Below are 27,465 nucleotides of genomic sequence, written 5' to 3' on the forward strand. Positions count from 1 at the left end.
TGATTTGCAAACTAGCTTTTAATCGAGGCCCGCGAAACATTTTTATTTGAAAAACTGAGGGCTGACTAGCACACCACCACAGCTACACCAGCTTCTCTTTAGTAAGTGATTTTTAACACGACTACCTCCAGTTCGGGTTTGAAAAGTGTCTCTAGGCCACAGTCTCTTTCCTCTGGACGCGTTTGGAATTGCATAAGACTCCTGTGAGTGTGGATTTTCCCTCCGGCCTTCCTCTTTTCCTGACGGTCTTGTGGCACCTGAAGGAGACGCTCCGCTCTTCCATCAGCTGACAGAAAGCGACGCACTGTCAGAAGAACGAGAAGCCACGGGTTAGTCCTCATTCTGACAGAGTAACACTGCTCCAGCTTCTCACCTCGAGAACTCCTAATCTAAAACTAGTACAAGCACGACAGACTGAGAATTTAGTCAAAAGTTTCCTTTAAAGCCACATCGTTGTCGCTCATGCAGAATGAGGCCTGGCTTTGTCTTGGACTTCCAGGGATTACATGTTCATCTTCCTGGGAAAAGACGTCACTCTGATGATACATCTTCAAGTCAGCCGTACTGTGGGCACTGATGCACCCCAATACCATGACAGATGCTGCAGACCTTCTTACCGCTAATTGCCAACAAAAGTCTAACGTCTGGGTAGATGTTTTTGTCATAGATCATCAATAGCATCACTGAGATTCAAACCCTGGACCTCGAGATCTCAGCGGTAGTTCTTTACCGCTGTGCCACCCGAGCGCTCAAGACAGCAAGTGTGAAGAACCTAAACAGTAAAAGATGCTCTGGTTCTCATACCTGGTTCTTGAGAGCCCCGTTAATCAGCTAATTACACAGTCACGTTGGGAACCACTGATCTAAGTTCCACCTGCAGTTATTAACCAAACTGGTAAAGGGATATCACACAAGACAGAACTTTATCACTACGTGTAATCTTGGGGTGGGTTGGGGTTCCAATTTAGGGAAGCGAGCGTGGGAGGGGTGGTTCAAGAGGTCACACGCACCCATTTTAAAGCCAGGTCGGAGCGGAGGCGATTAACTCAAAGAGCATACGTCGTCCTCGAGGAGGTACCCACGCTCTATATCTGTGGTTATGGACACGTCACTGAGGGAGGTGGAATCCTGTCTCTGCGGCTGCTGTGACTGCATCCCGTAAAAGTAACAGAAGGCCTTCAACACGCAGGTGGAAGACACAAAAGAAAATGAGGAGAACAAATCAGTGGATGAGTGAAAGCAAAGACGAACACAGAGACGTAATGAATGATAAAATAAATGCAAATGTGACCTGAAAAAATTCTTTTCGGCTGCTCCCGTCTTTAGGGGTCGCCATAGCAGATCCGGTCTGCGACCCTCCTATTTTTACCCGGGCTTGGAACCAATGTCTAGGCTGTTTCGGCCACCCATTGGACATCATGTCCATGAAGACTCTTTTTTAATGCATTTTCTCCCCTTTAGCGTGTCCAATTGCCTGATTGCATCATGTTTCCTCTCCACCAATGCCGATCCTTGCTCTGATTGAGGAGAACGAAGCTAACCCACGCCCCCTCCGACACGTGGGCAGCAGCCGTATGCATTTCACATTTACATTTTTGGCATTTAGCAGACGCTTGCTCAAGGGCCCAACAGTGGCAAACTGGCAGTGGTGGGGTTTGAACCAGGAACCTTCTGCTCACTAGTCCAGTGTCTTAACCGCTAGGCTACAATTTTGTCACCTACACTTTGACGAGTGCAATGCGGATCAGCACTGTGTACGGAGAGACACACCGTGACGACACCTTTATCCCCATCTCTGTGCAGGAGCCATCAATCAGCCAGCAGAGATCGTAATTGTATTAGTTATGAGAAAGTCCCAATCCGGCTTAATCCCACCCCTATCTGAACAGCAGGCCAATCGTTGCCAGCGTGTTTTTACCGCTGTGCCACCTGAGCGGCGTCCATGCAGACTCTTGACTTGCTGACAGCACAACCGATATTGTGCTTACACAAGTTAGTGCTGATTATTCGAGATCTTTGAGGGCCTTAAAATAATAACTCAGTCCTTATTGCAAAATCAAACAAACAAAAAACATGAAGCAACGTAAATATAATCTAACGAGATGAACCTTCAAGTGGACACTGAATAACGAATGAAATTTAACAGACACACAACGGCTATCGCACACTGGCTTATGCCCACCTCCTCGATGTCACTGTTCTGCCAAGATTTGTAGATGAACTCTCCAATCGCCACGAACACCGAGAGGACGAGTCCAGCAGCAAGCACGATGAAGATGCCGCCGATGTTCTCAACGCCCAAAGCACTCGCCTCCTTGTTGTCTTCCTCGGGGCAGCCGTTCCCCCTCCACCACTTCTCCTTCATCATGTGCAGCTTGCCCTCCTCCTGCAACTGCAGAATGGCGATGGTCACCTTGTCCCGGTAGGGTGACCCTGAAAAAATACAGCTGGTATTGTAAAGTGAGAGAGGGGAAGAGCGCCTAGAAATTAACATTAGAGGAAGATTAACACACGTTATGCGTAAATCCAATTTTCTTCACAATTGTTCAGGCACATTAGTGTAAATACATTCTGCTTTTATTTGCAAAATTAGCTTCTAACTTGCGAGATTACTTAGCAAAGGTGCATCCGTCTATCAACAGAGTAATGTTTATAAGGCACACTTTAGCTTCAGGAAAAGCTCTCAAGTCCATTAGCCACAGGTCTTTACCTATCGGCGTGCCCACTCCATATCCTTTAGAGTCTATTAACCCGCCGACCTGAGTGAGGTTGCAGTTCCTCTGGCTGATATACTCTATGCTGGTGGATTCCATCAAGAGGGCATAGTCTGTGGTCAGAACGCGCGTGATGCCCTCTCTGTTGTTCTTCACCAGCGCCGTGGTCTTCCTGCTGCTCATGAACGCCCACATCTTCTCATACGTGGAGATCTTTGACTTCTGATGACAGACATGAAGAGCATCTTTTAAACTCAGGGAACTTTTAGAATGTTAATTTCTCCCTAAATTTTGGAACAAATTAACATTCCCCCTGGGTAAATAGTGGCGGCCCTGGAGAGACCGAACACAAGGTGATTAAACGACTATTTTCTAAAATATATGTGTGCCACACTTGTTGCCACTCCTTTATTTACTCCTTCAGCTCTGAGTCTTCTTCTATAATGCGTAAAAAGACTAGAAAACAGATGGCAAGAAATCTGAGGCCTTCCATTTAATAAAAATCTGGCTTGGGACTCTCCTCTTCAGCTTATCTCATGGATTTTAAGGCAGAGGGACCTTGATTTTGAGGTCAGTGAAGTATTTCTGTGGATTTTGAAGTGTTTTGGATCGTCGTCCTGCTAATAGATCAAACCAGGACCTGTTTTAAGCTTCCTGACCGATTTCATTTTAAGTCTGCTGGTCCCTGGTGGTCATTTCTAATGAATTGCGTAGCTTTGTAATAGCGGTGTAATAACACATTTCAGGATTAGGCCAAAAGAAAAGGAAATGTTTCACTGATTTGCTAAGCCAGAAGAAATGGAACAGCTGCATGTTAAACCCTTTTCGGCTGTTTTAATTTGTCTGCCTGTCTACGGACCCCCTGTTTGTCTTATTTACCCCTGAATGTTACCCTAGAATAGATTCCAGAATTCTGACCTTAAAGAAAGTCATCGTGGACCCATCTCTCACTGCTCCGTATTCTATTCTGGTCTGTTTAGCCAGGTCGTCTGCCGAATCGATCGGGGCGTCCATCCGTTCCACCGTGAGAAAGGCAGCCAGGTTTGCGGTGTAGGACGATATGATGATTAGGGTGAAGAACCACCAGATTCCTCCGACTATTCTGGTGGAAAGGGCCTTGGGCATCTGATCAGAGCCTGTTACAACGAGAGCAGAGTGACTGGTCAATGTGATGTGAGAAGTGTTCGGACAGTGTGTATTTACACAAGCTTACAAAACACTGTTTTAGGAAATGTTTAATGTTCTAAGCCTTATGAATTAAATGTTAGTATCTGGCACTCACTGAAACAACTGGTCAAACAATGTAGTTAATGCAAATGTGAGTTTTAATATAGACAAATCTGCAAAAGCGTCATTTAATTCAAAGAATTGAGAAGACGCTTCTATCCAAAGCGACTTACAAATGTACAATCTGAGCTAGTGAGGGTTGAGGGCCTTGCTCAGGAGCCCAAGAGAACTGCTGTTGACTTTATACCCCTTTTCTGCACTTCTAAATCAAGTTGTACCGATTGTAAATCCCTTGTCTGTACTTCCCCGGTCAATTTGTCACACCCTGTCAACCCAATCCAGCTATCGAAAATGCCCACTGGACCCTGACTGACCAGTTGGATGACTTATTTAGGTAGTGGACCATCCTCGATACTAAAACAGCACTAACATACCAATTAATAACAATTATGTGCATTGTGTGCCCAATAAAGAGGCCAGTTAAGTGTACACAGTGTTCAACAACCACAGATATACGTACTGCTACACTGGATACACGACACTACACCAGCATTTAAGTGTCTGTACACTGAAGATGACCGTAAGCAAACCCACCCTGCCTCATGAGTGCTGCAACGCCAAACCACAAACTGTTCAGTAACGTGAAGTTGTTTTCCATCACTTCGGATCCAGGATTGCAGGGGTGTGGGTTGTACCATTCATACGGCGTAAACCTGTTAGGCATTTAAAAAAGGAGAATAAAACTGACACATCCATAAAAGTGAGCTATTTGTTTTGATTGTCTGACTCAAAGTGGAGGTAGAACCACCCTCTTCATCATCTCAGGATTTAATTTTCTGATCTGTCTGGCGCAAAAAGTGGGTCACGATAACGTCAAGGTTACAGCAGGTTCCACAGAATGATTCATTTACTAACCTTACGATGAAATGATATCAGGTTAAACCTGCAATTTGAAATTCATGTGTCCTCTAGTCTATATTACAAAAGTATTGTTACCACAACATAAAAATGGCAAGTCTAAGTGTCTGTTCTCACATTCGGAGGCCTCGATATTCTGCATGTTGAATATTTAAGTCGAAAATCATCCACCACTGTGACATTTAGCCGTGACTAGTTCATAAATGCAATTCAACATCCCAAAATTCATCTGAGGCATCAGGTCCTACTTGTGTACAAAGCAGAACCCCAAATCAGAAAGAGTTGGGACAGTATGGAAAATGAAAATGAAAAATGCATTGCCAGAGGTATTGGTGGTCAAGGGTGTTCAGCTTATCAGCTTAGGTTCGCACCCTTGTCCTTTACTAATGCGGTTAATGATATTACGCACAGTAAAGGGAGAAATATGCAAGTAACTCATACAGTTGATACAAAATGCACAAAACACAAAAACAAAGAAAATAAAAACATACCTCGCTATGATGAACAGCACACAGCTGACTCCGAGGCACGCCAGCAGCACATACATCCAGATATCCGGGGTGAGGGGGTTAAGAAAAGAGAAGACTCCTGGGTTGGTGCCGTTGGGTTTGCGGTACAGGATGCTGATACCGAGGGTCATGAATGGTTTCGAGAAGTCTATGACTTTCTCCCGCACGTAGGTGATGGTCAACGGTGCCACGGCCAGATCTGCTATCTGGAGAAGAAAATTAGAGCTGACGCTGATCATTTGCATACAATAAAATAATAACAGGCAGAAAAAGCACAGTTTAAATGCTAAATCTGTCTAAGAACACTGCAAGTGGTGGCTAAAACTACTTGCACTGCGCTTGATATTAAGGATCGAATATACCAAGGAATGCTGAGTATAAAAGCTAGACAAATGCAATTTTATGTATCTTATATCAAAGCCAAATTATAGATCCACATACAATCCATTTCAGAAGACGTTTTTTTGCTCTGCTCTTATACACCCCATTTCCAAAAAAGTTGGGACATGTCAATTTCGCTACTGTATACATTCAGAATCACTTTATTTTACAAGGAATGTGTTTTGGTGATAGTACACATAGTACACGTGTATGACATGTGACATATTTAACAGACCAGACAGCACACGAACTGTTAACAAGTATTTAGCATGTATTTAACCAAGGGAACAACTGTGGTTATATATGGTTGGGGTAAATGTATGGGGTCACCTAATCATGCTTGTTGGACATTAATTGCTGGGCAGATTTATCTAATACACTATGTGTATATTACATTTTAATTCTTTTGCACTCACGTGGTCAATGAGTTCCCTGACCATTCCGTTCCACTCGCCCTTGTCGTTCTGCGCACCATACTTGCCATCCGACACCAGCTTGACCTCATAGCTGAACCCCAGGATGTTCGAGAGCTCCTTCAGCAGATCCAAACAATATCCTTCGAAGCGATCGTTCCCGTACAGCACTTTATCAGACTTTTTATACATTACATATGGGTTCTCCTGCAAGCACACACACACACACACGCACACAAAGCCTTAGATACTCATTATAAGATTTGAAATGAAGTGAAATCAATAATTAATTACAGCTGATTCCATTAAAAAGACAAATGAAGACACATGGAGTGAGAAATCATGTCTTATGTATTTTTTTTGTTTTGTTTTACCAAGATAGTGGTTACGATGAGTGTTCTGTTGGCCAGCGAATCGGTGATGTTAGAGGTGTCCTTTTTCTCAGTCAGGTTCAGCCCAGTGTTTGAGTTCCACACACCGATCTATGAGTAATGCAATATTCATCAGAGTGCAGTGACCACAGCTAACATAAAAGAATAGGAAAATAAATCCAATACATAACTGAATATAAATTTCACAGACAACGATGGGAAATGTGCAAACAGGCCAGGAAAGAAAGGGAAGGGAAGTTTGATGTTTGTCCCAGGAGATCTAATTTTGTTGTAGGTGTATTTTTTATCCAGTGGTCAAGCAACTGAAATGAAATGCACAGTCCTGTTTTAGCATAAAAATGTTTTTATTCTGTAACAATACAGTTATACAAACATGTGACTGTTGTGATGCTGGTTTTATGTTATTTATTATACATCTGGTGCATATGTCTATGTACACAGATGAGAATAAATTAAACTAAGCATTCAGATCACACACCACCTCAGATCAGTTGCTGTGGTTTTGATTCATTTGGAATAAAAAATCCATCCGCCCATGTCAATACGGTTTCCCCACTGTAGCTCGCGCAATTTTTGGATGAGGGCACCTTTGGGTTCCTTTAAATATGAATCCTTTTATTGATCATGGGTCCATGTTTAATTTTGTGCAACAACCATTGTTTGTGATAATGCAGTGAATTTTATATTTATAAAGATGAGCTTTTCTTGATATTGGCTTATAGTTGTGCTTCTCCTATTCTGTAGCTTTTTGGTCTCTGTATCTGGCATTTGACTGCCAATGAGCTTTAATTTGCAGCCACTGTTTCTTTTTGCTGATGCATTTTGTCCATGTCTGATATATCAGCGTGACTTGTCGGTCCTCTGTAATTCGTCACTTCAGAGTCAAGCTCCTTTTCAAGTTACTTTTTTATCCCCTGTATTTCTTTTTTTGTAGTTCAAATATATGTGAAGAAGGGTTGGGGACTTCAGGGTAGAAATGAAAAGGAAGTGGTCAATATTTTCTGCAGGCGTTAGGGATAATAGATGGCATTTTTTTCACACAAACAATGAAGCATCATCATTCTTGGTGCAATGCTGTTGAATGTGTAAAGGCCTTTAGTAGTAGGACAATTACAAGCAGTGATGCCAGAAATCGACACGCCTGTTCTTCCTGATTACGTATTTAAGCGTCCACCTAGGATTTCTGTATTAAATTATCCTAAAAAGTGCTGCCTTTGACGGTCAATCTGCAGCTACTGTATTTCTTTACTAATGATCCGTGTCTGATACACCAGCGTGACTTGTTGGCCCTCTGTAATTTGTCATATACACGATACTTTTTTAACCCCGGTGTCTTTCCATGTAGTGAAGGAGTATGCAAAGATAGGCTGGGGAAGAGGTCAACATTTTCTGCAGGCGTTAGGGATAATAGATGGCATTTTTTTTCACACAAACAATGAAGCATCATCATTCTCGGTGCAATGCTGTTGAATGTGGAAGGGCCTTTAGTAGTAAGACAATTACAAGCAGCGATGCCAGAAGTCGTCGTGCCAGTTCTTTCTGATTACGTATTTATTAAGAGCACCACAAACCACTCACAATTTAAGAGTCCACCTGGAATTTCTGTTTTAAACCGCACTGCTTCAATGAATTCACTTTCCAAAATAAATGAGCCCTTCTCTCCAAACATCTGCTGGTGGATTAGCTGTGTTTCCTCTGGCACCACTTTCAGGGACGTGCTGTTTACAGAGAAATTGGTACTGGCGATCGGAAGGCTTATCACTAGATCTGAGTACGTTTAATTTAAACAGTGCAGTTAATTAAAGTTGATGTACTCTGAAATGTCAGCAGCGCTTGCTGGGGGAATGAACTAGAAACACTGTGATGATCAAGGGTTGGAAGTTAAGGAAAAGAGTTTGTGAATAAAAGGACAGCGACAAACCTTTGTCCACAATTTCATGCGACGTAGTTCAGCATCAGCTACAGGCTTTTAAAACATGTTAACATTAATAAAACATTAAAACAGCTTTGTAGTAAATACATTTACTAATTATTTTCATTATTTAATCACTTGATTAAGATCTACTACTGCTTCGATCTGGGGATCCAGAGTTCGATTATTCTTTTTAAAATTTTTAATGCATTTTCTCCCGATTTAGCGACTCAATTTTGCTGCTGAGAGATACCAGTTTGCATCCGAGGAGAGCACGTCGCTGTACACGCCTCTTCCGACACGTGTACAGCCCTCCTCTTCTCGCACCCTCACATAGTCCGGCCCCCACCCTGCAGATACGGTGGCAAATTGGTATCTGCTGCAGGCACTGCCAAATATGCCCGCTAGATGGCGCCCAGCCAACCGGAGGCAACACCGAGGAGTTCAGAAACTCGGCGCTGGTGTGCAAGCAGAATATCACCTGGGCGCCTGGGTTCGATTCTTCTAACAGCTAAATCTATCAATATAAACACAACCTGTTTGGCCAACAGAGCTGCAATTCAAATGCCTCGCCTTCGTTGTTCCGTCTTCCTTAAGACTGATGAGGTCCAGATCAAAGTCCTTCCTTAAACCGTTGGTCTTATTAAGGACGATGCGACCTGTCAGACCATCCCATCGGGCCTATAAAACAATCGCAGGAGATACACTGGCAATTATTACATTACATTCCAGTCAGCAGCGCACAGCATTCATAACAGGATAAAACAGGATAACGGGTAACAGGATAAAAACAAGACCTCTTATTAGCATTAAAAGAACGTTTCACTTTCTTGCGGACTAGACAGTGTTGACCCATCTGGTAAAAAAGCAAGGTTACAGAATCCATTGACCACTCAGTGCAAGAAAAAAACAGTTAAAATGACAGAAGCTTCAGTTTAAAGGAAGCCAAAATACAGAAATGGAAAAACAAGAATACAGCAAATACTGAAACACTACATATAAAGAGAAAGCAGGGTCACAGAAATGATTCAAGCCTTTTTGTATGACTATTAATCACTAAACCCTCTCTGTGCAGGAGAAAGCAGTGACTGAATTTACACGCATATTAATCATCTGATAATTTATGATCCTGTCATGTAAGCAGTATTAGACAGAAACAGGTGATGCTATCATTAATAAAAGTAACAATAATAAAAAACTCATGTTCACCCCTTTGTTAAACAACTGTTGAACTATTAAACACAGTTTTTGCACAGTTTATTTAAGCATGATTACAAGAACTTCCATCTATAGTCCATAACAGTACTGAAAGATTCAGAAAGTAAAGGGAATCCCTATATTAAATGCTGTGACAGCTCAAACAGCTCCACATGAAAATGTTCGAAAAACCCTCGTCAGTAAACACAGTCAGTCAATTCATCTACAAATTCAAGCAAGACTACGTTGCCAGAGCAGATCATTCTGGTCCACATACCAGATTTGGAAGATGCCCTTCTTATTTTATCCGGGCTTGAAACCAGCACTGAGAGCTCACAGACGAGACAAAACAAGATGAACTTTTAATTATTCCTAATAATCCGTCTGTTGGGAAAGGCACTTACAGGTTGTGTAAATCAGCTGAACTTCTGCGATGAAATGAAGCATTAAAAGTCAAAGCAACGGCTGCAGCTGGCACAGCGGTAAGCATGTACTGCTGTCCCACTGGTCTGAATCAGGTCCGGTACATTGGCCACTATTATAGCTGTGTAGGTGAGTTTAAAATACCCCCGACAGTGCACAGCTGAAATACTTTAATGATGCTGTAATTACGTTGCTAAGCTCATTTAATCACACCATCTGCAGGCGTCTGAGACGTAGCCAAGTCACGTCCTTGATTCCATACATTACTGGCTAAGGGTTGATTGTATTCGGCCTTGATGACTTTCTCTCAACACTCATTCTGTTTTCATGACATTTACTAAAACAGATGAACGAGATCAATTAAGCAGTAAAATTTGAATAATATTTTCCCACTGTTCTGCAGAATTAATTTTATCCTGTTAAAATTTGCGTTCCAACTCCTATTATTGTCCTCATCCAGCAGTCGGACGACAATCGGTAATATCAGAGTGTGATGAGCATTCACTTTCCATGTTCATTCATGTTCTGAGCCAATTTATAAGCAAAACCTACTATGTGAACGCACTCAGTGTATAGAATAACTAACTGTAGACCATATGTCCCCCCCCATAGGACCCCACTTAGTGTATATTACATTTACATTTTCGGCATTTAGCAGACGCTTTTATCCAAAGTGACTCACAGTTACAACCTAGGGCCTTGCTCAAGGGCCCAACAGTGGCAACCCGGCAGTGGTGAGGCTTGAACCGGCGACCTTTTAATTACTGGACCAGTATCTTAACCACTAGGCTGCCTACTGCCCTATATTATTTGGATGGTGGAGCATTCTCAGCACACTGTGACACTAACATGGTACTGACATGTTACTGTGTGCTGTTCTGGTATGAGTATAGTAGGTGCAGCAGAGTTGTTAGGATTTACAATACAGTTTACACTCACTGGCCTGTGTATTGGCTCTCAGTGTTGATGTAAAGTCATGTCCTAGAGCTGTTCTCGTTGGGTGCGCCGGTTTCCTCCCACAGTCCAAAGACATGCAAGTGAGGTGAATTGGAGACACTGAATTGTCCATGACTGTGTGTGTTCGATATAACCTTGTGACCTGATGAATCTTGTGTAATGAGTAACTACCGTTCCTGTCACGAATGTAAACAAAGTGTAAAACACGACGTTAAAACCCTAATAAACAAACAAATTAATCCTCCTCTAATCTTTTCTTACACTGGTCACTTTCTGAGCTCAAACACTATTCTCACCGTAGCTTTAACACTGAGGTGTTTAGAAATCCCAACAACACACAGCCTCACTGCAAACGTGCTCCAGTAAGGTCCATCTTTACTATCAAACGGCCAAGTACAAGACGTTTGTCATCCACGAGAACCGAATTTTCATTAAAGCCAAAGCTCAGGGGCGACCTGTGCGACCCTCGGGTCAACCCTGAAATGCGCTGAGAAAGTACTCCAGCGTAATGCTTAATAATTAATTCTTTGAGAATAGAGCGAGCGCAGGCTGAGAAACGGACAAGGCCGGCGAGCTACGCAGATCTTGCTGCGGGCTGTATCCGGGCTGTATCGGGACTTCAATTTTCTGCTTTCACATTCTGCTCTGTGAAGGATGCCTTGGACTCATAAATATATTTCTTTCGATGTCAAGGAATACGTGTAACACGGGAAAATAACGCTAGGGGTAAATAACACCACTCATACTGCAGTACTTAATTATAATCACAAGTCGTGAAGTAATGATGGCTTGTTGCTTATTTTGAGGATTTGGAGACGCATGTTCTTGCCCATTAGGGTGGTTTTATTTTATTCCAGAGGCCATCAGCAGGTGTGTGTGTGTGTGTGGGTGTGAAAGAGAGAGAGAGCGAGAGAGCTTACCTCTTTGAACAGGTTCATGAAGCGAGGTCCATACCTCCACGGCTTGTGCCTGTGGCACTGCAGAGAGCTCACGGTCATCTGGCTGGCCCGCTGAGATGCCACAGCAACCATGAAAACGGCATCGTACATTAGAGCGGCTGCTGTCTGCGCGGAGATATTAAAATTCATACAGACCCGTTCGTGTAACACACAGCTCAACAGATCAGGGTGGTTAACGCATCACATCACACCACACCAGCGTTGTTCGTTTTCCTGTAACAGTACGTCCTATCCTGCATTATTCTTCATTTACGGTAAACAACAGCTCCTGCAAGCTTAGCTGGCACTGCCAAGTGAATAAAGCTGTCATTACTACCACTACATTTTATTAATAACTGATCTTAAAAGCATCATCGATGTCATTTAAAGTAATATGGATGTGCTTAAAAAGAAAATAATTCACCGTTCCAAACACTCACAGTCAAAACGCTTTGAGAAATAATAAACAATGTGTACAGATGCATTCTTACAGTCATCACGCCGCTTATCAGGCCGCTCTCGGGTCTGTACGGTGCGAGCTGGCGCTCCGTGCTCCATCTCTGAACGACAGACGCGACGTAGGGGTCGTCCAGGTTCAGGAGACGGAAAGCGGTCATGTTCACGCCGCTGTATCGGTACGGCTCCAGGTCGAGCGCGAACAGATCCTTAAAGGCGGCAAGAAAGTGTTCTTTAGACAGACTAAAGCTGCTGTTGTTTACAAATGTGCTACGAATGAGCTTTTTTAATTACCCGGTCGAGCATGCGAGGGATGAGAGAGCCAGATAAGCACATGAGATTGATGTACATTACATTACGTAGTAAAACTGATGGAGCAGAACTAATGGAAAAAATTTATTTATGTAGTCATACACAATGACAATTTATTGTTATTATGATTAAATTAGCTATACAGACACAATCAAAGAACCAGTGATGCACCATGTAATTCAATATTTCTCCTCTGTATAATTCTACATTTGTGTTCATTGTACTCTAGTCTCTGGTTTGCTTGTGATCACAGGATGCTGCTGGTTAAGTGTTTTTGGTTGCTGGGATGTTTACTGGGATAGCCTAGATGGGCCCATGAGCGTGCTCCTGGAAAAAAATCTGCTTTTCTGCGACCTGCATCAGATGTGCATGACTGGCTCATCAAGGAAGTCACAAAAGAATCCAGACAAACATCCAAGAACCTTAATTCTAGTACAGCGGTACCTTGTAACTCAGCGTCGTTTGTTTCTTAAAAATGTATTTATTTTATTTCAAATGAACAATGAACAGTCGCTTTGTTCGGCGCTCGGCTTGATCGGTGCGGTAAAACGTCATCAAAGTGCGAATATGAGACGAATCTGCGTTAGTGTTGAATAAGCGTCAGATCCAGGGTTACAGCTCCACGTGTATCTGTGTTCATCTGGATTCTCCTCCCTGTTTCACTTTTAAACTTGCGTTGCAGCTCGAGCTTCTGAGAAACTGTAAGAATCAGCTTTTTATTTCAGTGTTTTTTTTATATTATATTTGTGTTATTTCAGTGTATAAGTGTCAAAAACACCCTATTATTTGACATAAGCCTAAAACTAGTGGGGCGGTCCGGGTCCTTTCTGTGTGGATGTTCTCCCCGTGTCTGCGTGGGTTTACTCCGGGTGCTCCGGTTTCCTCCCACAGTCCAAAGACGTGCAAGTGAGGTGAACTGGAGACACTAAATTGTCCATGACTGTGTTTGATATTAAACTTGTGAACTGATGAACCTTGTGTAATGAGTAACTACCGTTCCTGTCATGAATGTAACCAAAGTGTAAAACATGACGTTAAAATCCTAATAAACAAACATGAGCCTAAAATATATGCAGTTCTACGGGACCATGGACGCATTAACAGCTTTCCTAAACATCCTTATAGGGAAAAATACCTTGAAACTCAACGCCTTTCAAACTCAACGCCACTCCTAGAACCAACTGATGTTGAGTTACATCCATTAAAAAACTGCATGGCAAAAACCACACCTTACTCCCATTTGCCAAAATGGGATATACGTCAGGCATTCTGGAATAGCCAGACTTACCAGGGTAGTGAAGAAGAAATGGTAGTACTCGGTCATCATTCCCATTGACATCAGCTATTAAATATATAAAAAAAACACACACACACACACACACACACACACACACAAATCACCGTACCGAAATTACAGAAATATTGCCAAACAAGCAAATGACAGAGAAACAAACTCATCATTACCTGTTTGAGAAGCTCTGAGGCCATTTGATAAGTGCAGTCAAAAATCACGTAGAACTCCTGCTCCTTCTTCATCTCTTTGAGCAGTGGGCGGGCGTCGCTGCTTCCCGTGGGCAGCTGGCGGATGCGCACCTTCATGCTGTTCTTGGACGGCGCTTTGATCAGCTCCTGCATGCGCATTAGGCCTGTGAAAAGAGTGAACACAAATAAACAAATGAAGGACATCGGGCCTCCTCATTTTTACCTGAAACCACCAGTCACCACCTACCATAAAATTTAAATTCTGAATGTTTCCTTTTAACCCTTTACAGCCGGCCCATTCAAATTTCGAAACAATAATTTCGATGGCTTGAAGCCTTATATCTCCGCCGTCCAATCACTGATTGTAAATCTGAAAACTGCCCCAGGTAGCTGACAACCCAGGCTAAAAGGCAATATCATTGGTCAAGCGGTTTGTGTCGTGGCTGGTTTGCATATTTAATGAGAAGGCGGAGAATTTATTTTTTTCATTCGCCCCGCCCTCACACGGAGCGCTGCTGAGACAGTCGACTGGATAACAACACAGAAAGAGAAATTCTGTCAGTGAAATAAGGTAAGATTTATTTTAAAACTGTTTATTAGTGTTATTACTTTTCATTTCTACTCAGAAAACTTAGCTTTAATGGTAAAATTTTAATATTATTAGTGTTTACGCTTTGTAAAAGCTGAGGTGAGTTTGAGAGTTGCGTTCTAAGTTTAGTCAGTCAGGTGCTCTGCTCTCCTTTCTGAATCGATTGTAATGTTTTTTATGTCCATCTAGATGGAAATAAATACGTGTGGAGAGTTTATCAGATACCCTTTTAGTCTCGTTTGTTTAGTAGTTTGTAAAGTATGCAGCAGTTTTACACAAATAAGTGATTAGTAGTGAACCTAAGCTAAGCTAAGCTACCGGGCTGTTTGTTGCATACTGCAGCCATGTGGTTTGAAAAGGCTGCCAAAGTTAGATCTTATGCATGTAATCTTGAAATCAGTTATAGCTTACTTGTTTTACTTCAATACTGTCTAAAGTCTGCTTAGAAATCACCTTAGCTTTGCTCATAATAGCATTACATTTTGCATTGCATGCATTTAGCATGACTGGCTAAAGTAAGCTGAGGCAGAAAGCATAAAGGTGAAAGAGAAATATTATTTTATCTATAAAATATTTCTGTCAAATTTGCATCATTTTCTAAAAAATTGCTGCATTTATTTGAGAGACTAAAGTATGCTATGCTACCATATAGGTGCATATAAGTAGATAACATGTCAGTCTGGGCAATTTATAACTTCTTTTTTTACCATATATTTTTTTCTGTGGTAATTCTTACTTGTATCAGTGAAATATAGTTTTATCTATAAAATATTTCTGTCAGATTTGCATAATTTTCTAATGTATTGCAAGATATATTTGAAAGGGACTAAAATATGGTATCAAACTTTTTTTGAAAGCTTTTTTTGAAAGCATACAGGTGCATAACATTTCAGTCTGTGACTATTTACAACATTTTAAATATAACCATATAATCAAGTTTTGTCTTGTATTTATTGCTCCTCTTAGATAATTATTGTTTTATGTGTAAACCATGTGCCAGATTTGAGAAACTTTTGTCATATGTATTGGTTCAGTGTACTTGAGTTTACTTCTAAACATGAGCCTGTGGACATTAGCTTCTCTGGCAAAAACATATAGAGTGTTTGTGATTGAATTCTACATATATGTAATTATTTTTAAAATAACATCACTGTCACCACCTTTATTCACTGTAATCTCTTTCTTTTATTATTCTGAGATGGATGGAGACAAGGCTCAATATTCATGCCTTATGGAGTCTCTGAAGAGGAGACGGCGGCTAGGCCCTGACGAGCTTAGACTTATTGCTGAACATGACAGCGATGAAGATCATGAAGGCATGACCATTGAAGAGGAGGACTTAATGGATATGGAGCTCCTGGATGAAGGGGAAGAAGAGGATGAAGAAGAGCAAGATGAGCAGAGGGATCAACCAACAACCTCCTATCGGTAAATACATGTATTCCAATAGTGTGTATTTGTAAATGTGTGTGTGTGTACATATATGCTGACAATAAATGTCAGCATTTGCACCCACACACACAATCAGGGCTGCCAACAAAATATAAAATCAACAAAAGAGTACAAACTCAGATTATGATTTTTACTAATGTTTTGTTTTCTTTTATGGGTTTGGTTAGTCTTTCTTGTCCCATGTCAGGTAGGAAGCGGAAACGCTTCCCTGAATCTGTATCCTTTCCTTCCTATGCTGATGTAGACACAGAAGCACCAGAGCCCATACCATTTAATCCTTCTCGTCCAGTAGGTATAGATCTGGGAAGTGTGCACAGGGCTGTACGGTCAGCCACAAGTACCTTGCGTGAAATAGACTTCTTCAAGTTGTTTTTCACGTACACCATCGTTGCCGAGATTTGCCAGTTTACAAACTCTAAGGGGTGGGAGCTTGTACTGAATAGGCCGTCTTATGCGAACCATCATGGGGCATGGGAAGAAGTGACCCCGGATGAATTCTACCGGTTTCTTGGGCTCCTTATTTACATGGGTTTCACGTCCCTCCACAGCATTCACAGATATTGGGGAACCAGATCTCTTCAGGGTTCATGGGCCAAGTTATTCATGTCCCGTGACCGTTTCAAGGAATTGATGGCAGCCCTCCATGTTGTAGATCCTGCCACAGAAAATAATCTTGATCGTCTTAGGAAGTTGCGTTACCTGATGGACCACCTCAAAACCAAGTGTCAGCAGCTTTTCCAGGCTAATGAAAATCTGAGCATAGACGAGAGAATGGTCAAATCAAAAGGTCGATCAGGATTCAAGCAGTATATGAAGGGCAAACCTACTCGCTGGGGTTTCAAATTGTGGGTCATTGCAACTTCAAATTCGGGATATACCTTAGACTTTGATGTTTACACAGGCAGTCTTGATGGGCGCATAACTGATTTGGCTATAAAAGTGATCGAAGACCTTGTGCAGCCATTTAAAAATCAAGGTCACACAGTTTGGTTTGACAACTTCTATACATCACCAACTGTTATGGTCCGACTTAAGGAGTGGGGAATCAATGCTTGTGGGACATGTAGGATTAATCGTAAGAAATTCCCAGTGGATTTCAAAGATGTCAAGAAATGGGAGCGGCAAGCTAACCGTGGTGATATGAGGTGGTGTAGAATTGACGGAAATGTCTTAGTTGTTCAGTGGAAGGACACGCGAGCAGTTACATGCCTCTCTAATTTCCACAATGCTAATGATTCATCAGAGGTTTCTAAGATGGTAAAGGTTGGTGCCAAGTGGGACAGAAAAGTAGTCCGTCAACCAGCTGTAGTAAAGGACTACAATAAACACATGGGAGGTGTTGACAGATCTGATCACATGTTAAACACATACAGTCTGCTTCAGAAAACTCAAAAGTGGTGGAAAACACTTTTCTTCCATTTTGTGGACATAGCCATCGTTAATAGTTTCATTTTGTTTCAGGACTGGCATCATTCCAATCCAGCATCACGTTATGGGTTTAGTTTAGCAGGCTACAGCCAGATAAACTTTAGGGAAAATCTTTCGCGCCAACTTGCAGACATTGCCGTAGATTCAATTTTGCCATCTCAGCTTTCAGTAGCTCCAACCACTTCCTCATCGTTTTACGTCACCCACATTCCTCAGATAGAGCAAGTATCAATAAATTGCTGGCTTTGCTACAACAAATTCAAAAAAGAAAATAAAACAAAGATTGCATGCATGGCTCCTGAGTGCCAAGGTAGAAGATTTTGTTTAGTTGGCAATCGAAACTGTTTTCAGTCTTGGCATTCTAGCGAAGGAGATGAGTTTCGCAGTTAGACCTACACAGGGCTTCTGTCTTCTACTGTCAGTCCCGCTCATCCTTCCTCAACCCCTGTGTTTGTGTATATGTTCTTTGTTTCTCTTTCTCTTCACAGGTCAAAGTTCAGTGTGCATTGTTCATTGGAAGGAGGTGACTTGAGGTAATTATCCATTGTGCATTGTCTGTTAAATATTTTGTAGTGAATTTTTGGCAAAATGGCTTAGATGAGATTTGATATCCTGTTGCCTCAAAACTGTTTACTGAATTGTTCAATGATTATCCTGAACAAATAATTGCTTTTTCTTGTATTGTTGAATTGGATTATTTGAGAGTTTGTTTTATGGAGTGATGCATTGTTCATTGTTCTTCAATAGTGCTGAACTATATTGTATTGTTGTTTTGAAATTATTTATAGAATGAGAAGTGTATATAATTCTAATAAAAATCTTTAATGTTTTTGAACTATACACTGTTGTTAGAGTGCTTATTTTGTCAAATACATTTTATCTGCTGTCTTATTTCAAAAATATGAATGTTGACAATTTAGTAATAATTAAGAAAAAAGTACACTTTCATTGGATTATAGTGTATGCTGACATTGGTAAAAAGTGAGGTAAAAAAGGAGCGACACGAACATTCTAAATTGCTAAATGACACCTTCTGCTAAATTGATCATAACTTTTGAATAGAAGATGATAGATTCAAAATTATTTTCTTGACAAATGGCTCACAAAATTGCAAACATTTCATATGTTCTATATTTTTCTCTATATTGCACAGAAATGTGTTAAAAATGTAAGTATTTATGAAATAAATAAAAAACGAGAGATTTTTTTAGGTTGATTTTGAAGGTTTTTTGTAAACATTTATTATATTACACTTGAAAAACATTGTGTTTCATATAATTTTAAAGAACTGATTCTCCTGGTTATAATGGTGTGTGTATATGCAGGGTTTTTTTTCATAAAAGTACACTTTCATTGGTTTATAGTGTATGCTGACATTGGTAAAAAGTGAGGTAAAAAAGGAGCGACACGAACATTCTAAATTGCTAAATGACACCTTCTGCTAAATTGATCATAACTTTTGAATAGAAGATGATAGATTCAAAATTATTATCTTGACAAATGGCTCACAAAATTGCAAACATTTCATATGTTCTATATTTTTCTCTAAATTGCACAGAAATGTGTTAAAAATTTAAGTATTTATGTATGAAATAAAAATTGAGAGGTTTTTTAAGGTTGATTTTGAAGGATTTTTGTATAGATTTGGTTATATTACACTTAAATAACCATACTGAGTTTTATATCATTTTAAAGAACTGATTCTTCTGGTTATAATGGTGTGTGTATATAGTCTATGCTATGTACGGTATTTACACAATAAGGTTTTTTCTATGACCATGTTACATAGTGTCCGAAAATGGAATGTTCCACTCAGGCATGAAAGGGTTAAAGGAATGAGCCACGATTGCTTAATGAAGTGCTAAATTAACAGTGAAAATATAAAATTAATTAATAAAGGGCCTAATAAATTTGCTATGAATATTTACACTATGTTATTTATTTATTTATTTATTAGAACTTTAATCATTTACACACTTTGGTTACATTCATGACAGAAACGGTAGTTACTCAAGGTTCATCAAGGTGGCTCGGTGGGTAGCACTGTCGCCTCACAGCAAGAAGGTCCTGGGTTCGATCCCCAGTTGGAGAGTTCCTGGTCCTTTCTGTGTGGAGCTTGCATTTCTCCACGTGTCTGTGTGGGTGCTCCGGTTTCCTCCCACAGTCCAAAGACGTGCAAGTGAGGTGAACTGGAGATACTAAATTGTCCATGAGTGTGTTCGATATAACCTTGTGTAATGAGTGGCTACCGTTCCTGTCATGAATGTAACCAAAAATGTAAAAACATGACGTTAAAATCCTAATAAATAAATAAATAAATCATCAGTTCACAAGTTTAATCTCAAACACGATCATGGACAATATTTGTATCTCCAATTAACCTGACTGCATGTCTTTGGACTGTTGGAGGAAACCCACACAGACACGGGAAGAACATGCAAACTCCACACAGAAAGGACCCGGACCGCCCCGCCTGGGGCTCGAACCCAGGACCTTCTTGCTGTGAGGTAACAGTGCTACCCTTATTTACAGTATATAAAAACTGTCGGAAGCTGAGCGCATTTAAAGCGCCCTATATGTCCGTTCTTTTACGATGTTGTAGGATTACAGGATAATAATACAGTATATGAATAAATACACAAACCCACAAAAGGACTACACACACACACACAAGAAGTGTGAACTAAAAATAATGTAATCCAGAGATCAGAGACCTCATCACAGTTCCAATCAACCCAATGTTTATATGATACAGTTTATATCATATTGCCCGGCGTCTAGTCCCTATAACCTTTAAACGGATTTGATGCAATAACCATAATAATAGACCAGACCTCCCAAGTGTGCAGTTTCTCCTCAGCTATCCTGCGTGCCAGAGCATAAGGGGTGGAGGTGTCTGACGGCCATCTGCGTGGTGTGAAATTGTGTGTGCCCCTGCAGATGAAGTGCCGCTCTGTATTTAGCCTTTATTAAGCACAGAAAATCGTTCTGGATCGTGTGGCATCGGATTACCTGATATATTAGCAATCGTAATCACTATCATAGGCTTACCGGTGCATTAATGGAGGTCTGTGAAGATATTGCACTATTATGGTACACTTGTATAGCCGTGCTTATGAGCATTTGAGCTTAATAAACTATTTCGGCTGCTCAAAACCTTCCCATTATCAGTGTCGCTAGCAGGCTGTGAAAGTCCGTTATGAATTTTCTACTCCAGGCCACAAATGCATCCAGCCATGAGATATAATACCTCCGGTGGGCCCTGGTTCTGCTTCATGGTCTCTGTTTAGTAGGACAGACCTAGTGGGAACTGACCATGACCAACCATAATTCTTTTGACCCCCATGCATAGACGTTTGCGTTTGTTTTCATTGAAAAATAAATCTAGAATTAGGTCACAGTACGAAAACAGGTTTTGCAAAAAAAAACAGCGCCTCACAGTTGGTATATTTCCAACCTGCCACTGAGTTTTCACACTCCATCACACCCTGTACTCTCCTTGTTGACTGTCACACTCCAGTCTGGGATGGGAAAATGGGATTTGGACTTTGAACAAACAATATACAATAACAGAAGCAGGCCAGCACATGTTTTTAAAACACAAATAAACGCACCACTTTATTTGGAGCATCTGTATAGCAGTTTATTAGTGAAATAATTGTCAACAAATAATTGTTATGTGGCAGCAGTGTGACACAAAATCATTCTGACGTGGGTCAAAAGCTTTAGGTTTCACATGGTTGATAATACAAGATATTTACACACAACAGCCTAGTCCACCACCACTAACTGAATACTTGGGTCTTGTGTTGTTTATATTTACAAAACACAATCAAGCTGGTCTGTGAAAACACTGACAATCTTTTCTTTGTACGCGTTTGTCAGTTATATAAGGGTTCAAGAGAACTTACAACTCACAAATTCTTGTATCTACTGCAAAACGTATTCATTAGAACGTCTTATATAACGGGTGTGTTCGAAAACCTGGTGCGCTCTCTACATAGGCAGCACCTACACGCTCCCGAGAAGGAGGCTGTTCGAAATCCTAGATGCCTTAATATCCTCCCTAGTTAGGCATCTTAACATTTCCACGCTATTTTGACTCAAAATGGGAGCATACGATGCTGTCTTAGCACAACTTTTCTCACACAAAAATAGAAAACATGGCGGATGGTGCGGGGAGACGAGTTATTTTCAAATGTAAATAATAATTCGGGCTTGTCAGCGAATTTTACCGTTTTCGGTACACGGAGGGAGATGTCAGTTGACATGCTAGCGCGTTGTGCCACCTCACCCCATCGGTCTGAACGGCATGATGCTTAGTAAGCGAAACCCGATGTTATCGCTGTCTAAGTAGTGTGTTCGAATAAACCTGCGTTATGAGTCAATGACTTATAAGAATCCTCACTACTTAGGCAGCTACCTATGTAGACAGTAAGACAGCAAGGTTTTCGAACACACCCTATATATCTTTTATTTATTCATTTTGTTTCTTTTTTCTTTTAGTTGCTTCCGGACCTGGTCTGTATCTCTATTTCTATCCGGGCATGGGACTGGCACTGAGAGCGCACTGACAAGTCCTCCCAATGGCTAGGGTGTTTTAAGGTTTCTATAATTTACACCTAAACACATGCTGCTAGTCCTGTTCTACAATGTTTTTATGATGAACATGGAATCGATCATTAAATCAAGGCCAATCATTTCGCAATTTTACATCACTGCCTTGTGGATATAAAACTATTGAACTAAAAGTACCCGCCAGAAAGCATCATCTGTGCCAGTAAATAACAGGCATGAACTGAGTCAGTGGTATATAAAACCTATTCAGGCATGTCTAGCCTGCAGTGACTATGAAATATGCTTACTTCAACTAGCCAAGCACAGTAGGAGCATTTTAATAGTTCAAACTGCAGAGTAGATTTGCTCAAGGCGAAGTTTATGTCCGACGTACTTATAGACCAAAATATATAATTATATACTGTATAGTGTGTTTGACGATGACCTGAACCCCCTGCATAAGCATATTATCAATAGATCCGCAATCCACATTCTACTGGTCTTGCTGTTCTGATTCATTTCAGCTACAAGATCAAAACCATATCGAATGCTCATGCAACCTTGTTCGAGTGCCTTGCTCTCAAAATCTCTAGACTTTTAGAGCATCCTGTTTTGATCAATGAGCTACTTGTGTTTTTAATATTCATCTTGATTCATTCCGAAACTCCTCCAGACCTCTGATTTTGCTCTACAGTATATATAAAATCTCCTTTCCAAACTAAAGCGTATACTCTGGATATGATCTGCTCTATAGGTACTCCGGCTCCTAGACTCTCTCAAAAGGAATCGGTGAATCAAGCCTTACACCCATACCGGCACGTAACATCACTTTCAGCAGTTGAGCACTTTCCCATCACCGATACCACAATTTCACCCGTGGTCTCGGTCAGCCACTTTCATAATATTTTTCAGGCTACCCTTGATCAGCTCACTCTTCCTGAAAGAGCACGCCGTGACCTTTATTCGTTCCGCTCCTTGGTTCACTCTGGGGCTTCGCCATTTGAAATCCACCGGTCACCCAAAAAAAGACTTTAATAGAAAGGCTAGCCTGACTGTGCATGGACATGCCTACAAAGGTCAGCTCATCATAGTGCATCACATAGAGGCACTCAAAAAAAGCCCTTTTCTTTTACTGTGAATAACTCTTACGAGCTGCTAAAAGTTTGAAACTGCAAATAAATCTTTCAAAACATCAGAAATGTACAGCAATCTATAATCCCTGCAAAGTTCTTTTGAAAAGCTGATAAAGTCATCTAGAGCTACTACCTGCCGACTTCTAATCGTAGCATAACAGGCTGCAATCACACCGGCTGAAGGTTTCAGCAATTATCGTTCAATTTCTAACTCTCTGTCCTAGACTAGCGCTTTGGACGTGCCGTCACTGCTCAGTTCAAAGAACATCAAGCCTCTAATGATTTTTTAAAGAGTTTCAGTCTGGGTTTTGCGGAAATCATTATATTAAAGCGACGCTCGTCAGGGTTACAAATAGCCTGGTGGCGGACTATCGAACGTCCCTTTTTTTCTGTTTGATCTGTCTGCTGCTTTTAATACACCAGGCTGTGACATATTTCTGCAAAGACTTAAAACTAGAGATGGGACGATCGATCGGCTATGAATCGGTATCGGCCGATTTCTAATCAAAATATGCTATCGGCGATCGGCGATATTTCCTAAAAGTAGCCGATCCGATCGTGTGATATATAAAGATCACGTTAAGTTAACAGCTCAGTGGATCGATCCAGACTTTGAGCTACGAAGCGCCAACCATCACATCACCATTCATCAACCATCGTACAGAAACCACAGTGAAAGCTCTTCATGACCTAAAATAACATCATTAACGTTGTGCATCACACATACGATGTAATTTTGCTGATTGTATTACTTACTTTAAAAAGATATTTCAACCCGGTCACATCTGAGTCGATTCTATCAGCACGTTATATAAACTCCTGGTTCACTTTGGTAAATCGTAAGCGGTTCTTACTTGTGATGTAGATGAGAACAGAAAACGTTACAGAGCCAATCAGAGGCAAAAGTTTATTCATTACCAAATTCGTTAGTTCAGGATCATCTGCTGAACTTTTAGCTCCACAGACGGAACGAGTCTGACGGTCGGTAACAGATCTGTGGTAATAGCAGTTTAATTAAGCTTTTTAATGAAGCTTTTTAATGTAAGAGAGTCACACAGAATGTTGTGTAGTAGCTGGTGTTTATTTAAAACCACGACATTTAATTAATAACAGTAAACACGGAGAGATAACCGAGAAGAGAAACTTACGCTTCGCGAAAAATGACTCGTGAATCAATGAATCACTTATAGCGATACAGTGAACAAAGCGTCTCTTCTAAAGGCGCACACACACACACACACACACACACACGCGCGCGCTACTCCGGTTTATCTTTACTGTGAGGCTCTTTTTAAGTTTATTTATTTTATTTACTGCTAAAGCCACATCCCCCCCCCCCCCCCGATCGCAATCGGCAGATGTCCCTGAAAGGAGATCGGAGATCGGAATCGGTGCCAAAAACCCCGATCGTCCCATCTCTACTTAAAACACTTGTTGGCGTTTCTGCGCCGTCCTTTCCTGGTTTTAATCATCTCTGTAATGATCTAACAAATCCTGGAATGGCTTGTTGTGGCTTTAGCACAAAAAAAAAAACGCCGTAGGGTGGCGTGGCACAAACAGCATCACCACTGAGAATAAATCCTTTCAATCTGTTTGTGACTTTTCAATTGTTTATGAATACAAAGTCAAAACGGGGCCGTCTGAACCACGTGACCGTGACCTACCTGCACTGTCTTCATACACCACTGTGACCGACTTCCACTTGTAGTGGGTGACGACATCCAGAATGGCTCTGCTGATGGAGGTTTGTTCTGGAAAAAGATTAATAAAGAAGGTGTCCTTGTTGTCCACAGTGGGGTGTTTCCAGTGGGTCTGGACGTGTGGGACTTCCAGGGCATTACAGATGGACTGGACTGCACTGACTGAAGAGCTGTGGGCAGGACCGAACACCGCAGCCACACCCAGAGCTAACTGGTCACACGCTGAGAGAGAAGACGCCAGAAGAGTGGAAATGTAATCAAAAAAATCAATGGGTCAAAGGAAAGAAAAGTTAAGCACGACCTGAAGTCTGACCTCTTCTGGAGGCTTCGAAACTGTCGAAGAGGTTCACTCTCTGGATGTCATAGGTCAGCGTGGTGTTCGGCATTAGTGTTCTGTTCCGGTTGATACTGGTGACAGCAAATTTGAAGGCTAGCTCATCCACACTCACTGGCTCGGTCTCTCGAGTCTCAAAAATACCACCTGCATATGAAAATGAGGCAAAAAAAAAAAAACAGACGCATGAATATGCAGGGGTGGACAAATTATAAATGCATTATGCATAAGCAATTAGACTGGACAAACAAGTCCTTGAATGTGCCTGATCAGTGCTTGGTTTTGATTGGCCGAAAACTCTTTAGGACTGAGGTCTAAATACACAAGACATAAGCAAAGATGCATTTCCTAATCAAACATCTTAAAAGTACATCAGCTAGAATTTAGGCTTTAGTGATTACAAGGTGAGCAAGAGGAATGTAAACAAGTCAATCAGGCTCATTTGTATTGGGAAAATGGGGGGTGGTCGAAGCCTTGCAATGAATTGGAGCCCTGTCGTCCTGTACTTCTACCTTGCGCCCAGTATGACCCACTATGACCCTGACTAAGATATTGTATGGCGCCCCTGGAGCAGACAGGGTTAGAGGCCTTGCTCATAGTCCCAAGCCTGGATTTGAACCAACAATCTATGAAAAAATATGTACGAAAAGGACTGTTATCAGGAACAAGTCCAAAAGCCAGGACCTGTCATGGTATGGGGGCGGTGTCAGTGCCCTTGGCGAAGGTCAGTTACACTCTGTGATGCAGCATTAATACAGAAAAGTACGTCGAGATCTTAGAGCAACACGTGCTGCCTTCAAGACGTCGTCTCTTCCAGGGACGTCCAGCATTTTTCCACAAGACGATGCAAAACCACCTGCTGCACACATTGCAAATGCATGGCTGAGGAAGAACAGGGTACGGGTACTGGACCGGCCTGCCTGCAGTCCTGACCTGTCCCCAATGGATAATTTTGAAGCGAAAAATGTGAAACGATGAGCCCATACTGTCGCACATCTTAAGACGTGTTTGCAAGAAGAATTGGACAAAATAAAACCCGAAACACTAAATCGATTGGACTCATCAGTGCCAAAACGTCTTTTAAGTGTGGTGAGAAGGAATAGCCACATTACAGAGTGGTAAATGCTTTACTGTCCCAACTTTTTGCAGCAATGGATGTTTATTAATTTGCTTTTATTTGCATTTTCCATGCTGTCCCAACTTTTTTCTGATTAGGGGTTGTAAACAATTTCATAGAACGTCATATATTAATACTTACAAGTACTGTTAAATATGTATTATCATATATACAGAGTATTTATTAGCCATCAGTCATAAGACTTATTAAGTGTTAACTAACAATTAAAATAAAAAAATGATAGATTTTGCGTACAATTTTTCCATATTTTAGTCTGACATACTACATCAATTTCATTTTCATTTATCCTGCCATTTTTAAACAAGTGTATATTAGTAAATTATGGAAATGCAGCACAATAAAGTAGATTTTTGGGCAGATTTTTAAGTAGAAATAAGGTTGATTTGAGAACGTAATCTAAACCAATAATACCTGATGTTGTTCAGACACATTTAAGTTCCAACTTACCAATTCGGAGAACCTGGAGCTCACTCAGGCACAACTTAGAACAGAAGATAAACAAAAATAGCAGCATTTTTCGTTTCTCCATCGCTCCGTAATCAAAATAAACAGTAAACTTCATAGTGAAGACGATGTCAGTTCCTCTCCTGTCAAACCTCCATCCGTCCAGTTCTCTGTTTTCCCCTCATTTCCATGCGAATTTCCCACATTTCCAGATACACGCCGCCCGTCTCCGTTACTAAACAAGAACTAACATTATATTTACATATTTTTATCGTTTTTTGTTCGATTTCTGTGTTGTTTTTTATCCAGAAACGTCGAGTGAAACTTTCTACATGATGAAAAGCTCAGACGACCGTTGGCTGGCTGAGGTACTGGGAGCGCGCCCACAGCGCGTGAGAGTAAATCCAGAGAGCGCGCGAGCACACTGTTTGATTCTACAATCTATCGAGTCGACTCTGA

The 27,465-nt window shown here is 41.1% G+C and overlaps 1 protein-coding gene across 7 annotated transcripts; it reads right to left on the reverse strand.

Annotated features, from left to right (window-relative positions):
• On the reverse strand, positions 1–27,359 carry grik1a (glutamate receptor, ionotropic, kainate 1a). 7 transcript variants are annotated; one of them, XM_063014507.1, is made up of 17 exons: positions 27,010–27,329; positions 25,404–25,571; positions 25,055–25,312; positions 14,214–14,395; positions 14,038–14,091; positions 12,473–12,646; positions 11,964–12,107; positions 9,040–9,147; positions 8,476–8,520; positions 6,537–6,644; positions 6,166–6,369; positions 5,351–5,574; positions 4,536–4,654; positions 3,633–3,850; positions 2,711–2,936; positions 2,183–2,433; positions 1–304 (listed from the first exon to the last, which is right to left on the reverse strand). In XM_063014507.1, the coding sequence occupies exons 1-17, from the start codon at positions 27,122–27,124 to the stop codon at positions 152–154; spliced, it is 2,751 nt and encodes a 916-aa protein (XP_062870577.1). In that variant the 5' UTR covers positions 27,125–27,329; the 3' UTR covers positions 1–151. The 7 variants fall into 7 exon arrangements, 6 of the variants coding, with proteins under 6 accessions (XP_062870577.1, XP_062870578.1, XP_062870582.1 ...); XM_063014508.1 differs by lacking the exon at positions 8,476–8,520 and having other exon boundaries at positions 27,010–27,327; XM_063014512.1 differs by lacking the exons at positions 1–304; positions 8,476–8,520 and adding an exon at positions 1,040–1,176 and having other exon boundaries at positions 27,010–27,343.
• Between the last annotated feature and the right edge of the window lie 106 nt (positions 27,360–27,465).

This window comes from Trichomycterus rosablanca, chromosome 18 (genome assembly GCF_030014385.1).
Source record: "Trichomycterus rosablanca isolate fTriRos1 chromosome 18, fTriRos1.hap1, whole genome shotgun sequence".
In the NCBI taxonomy this organism is placed as follows: domain Eukaryota; kingdom Metazoa; phylum Chordata; class Actinopteri; order Siluriformes; family Trichomycteridae; genus Trichomycterus; species Trichomycterus rosablanca.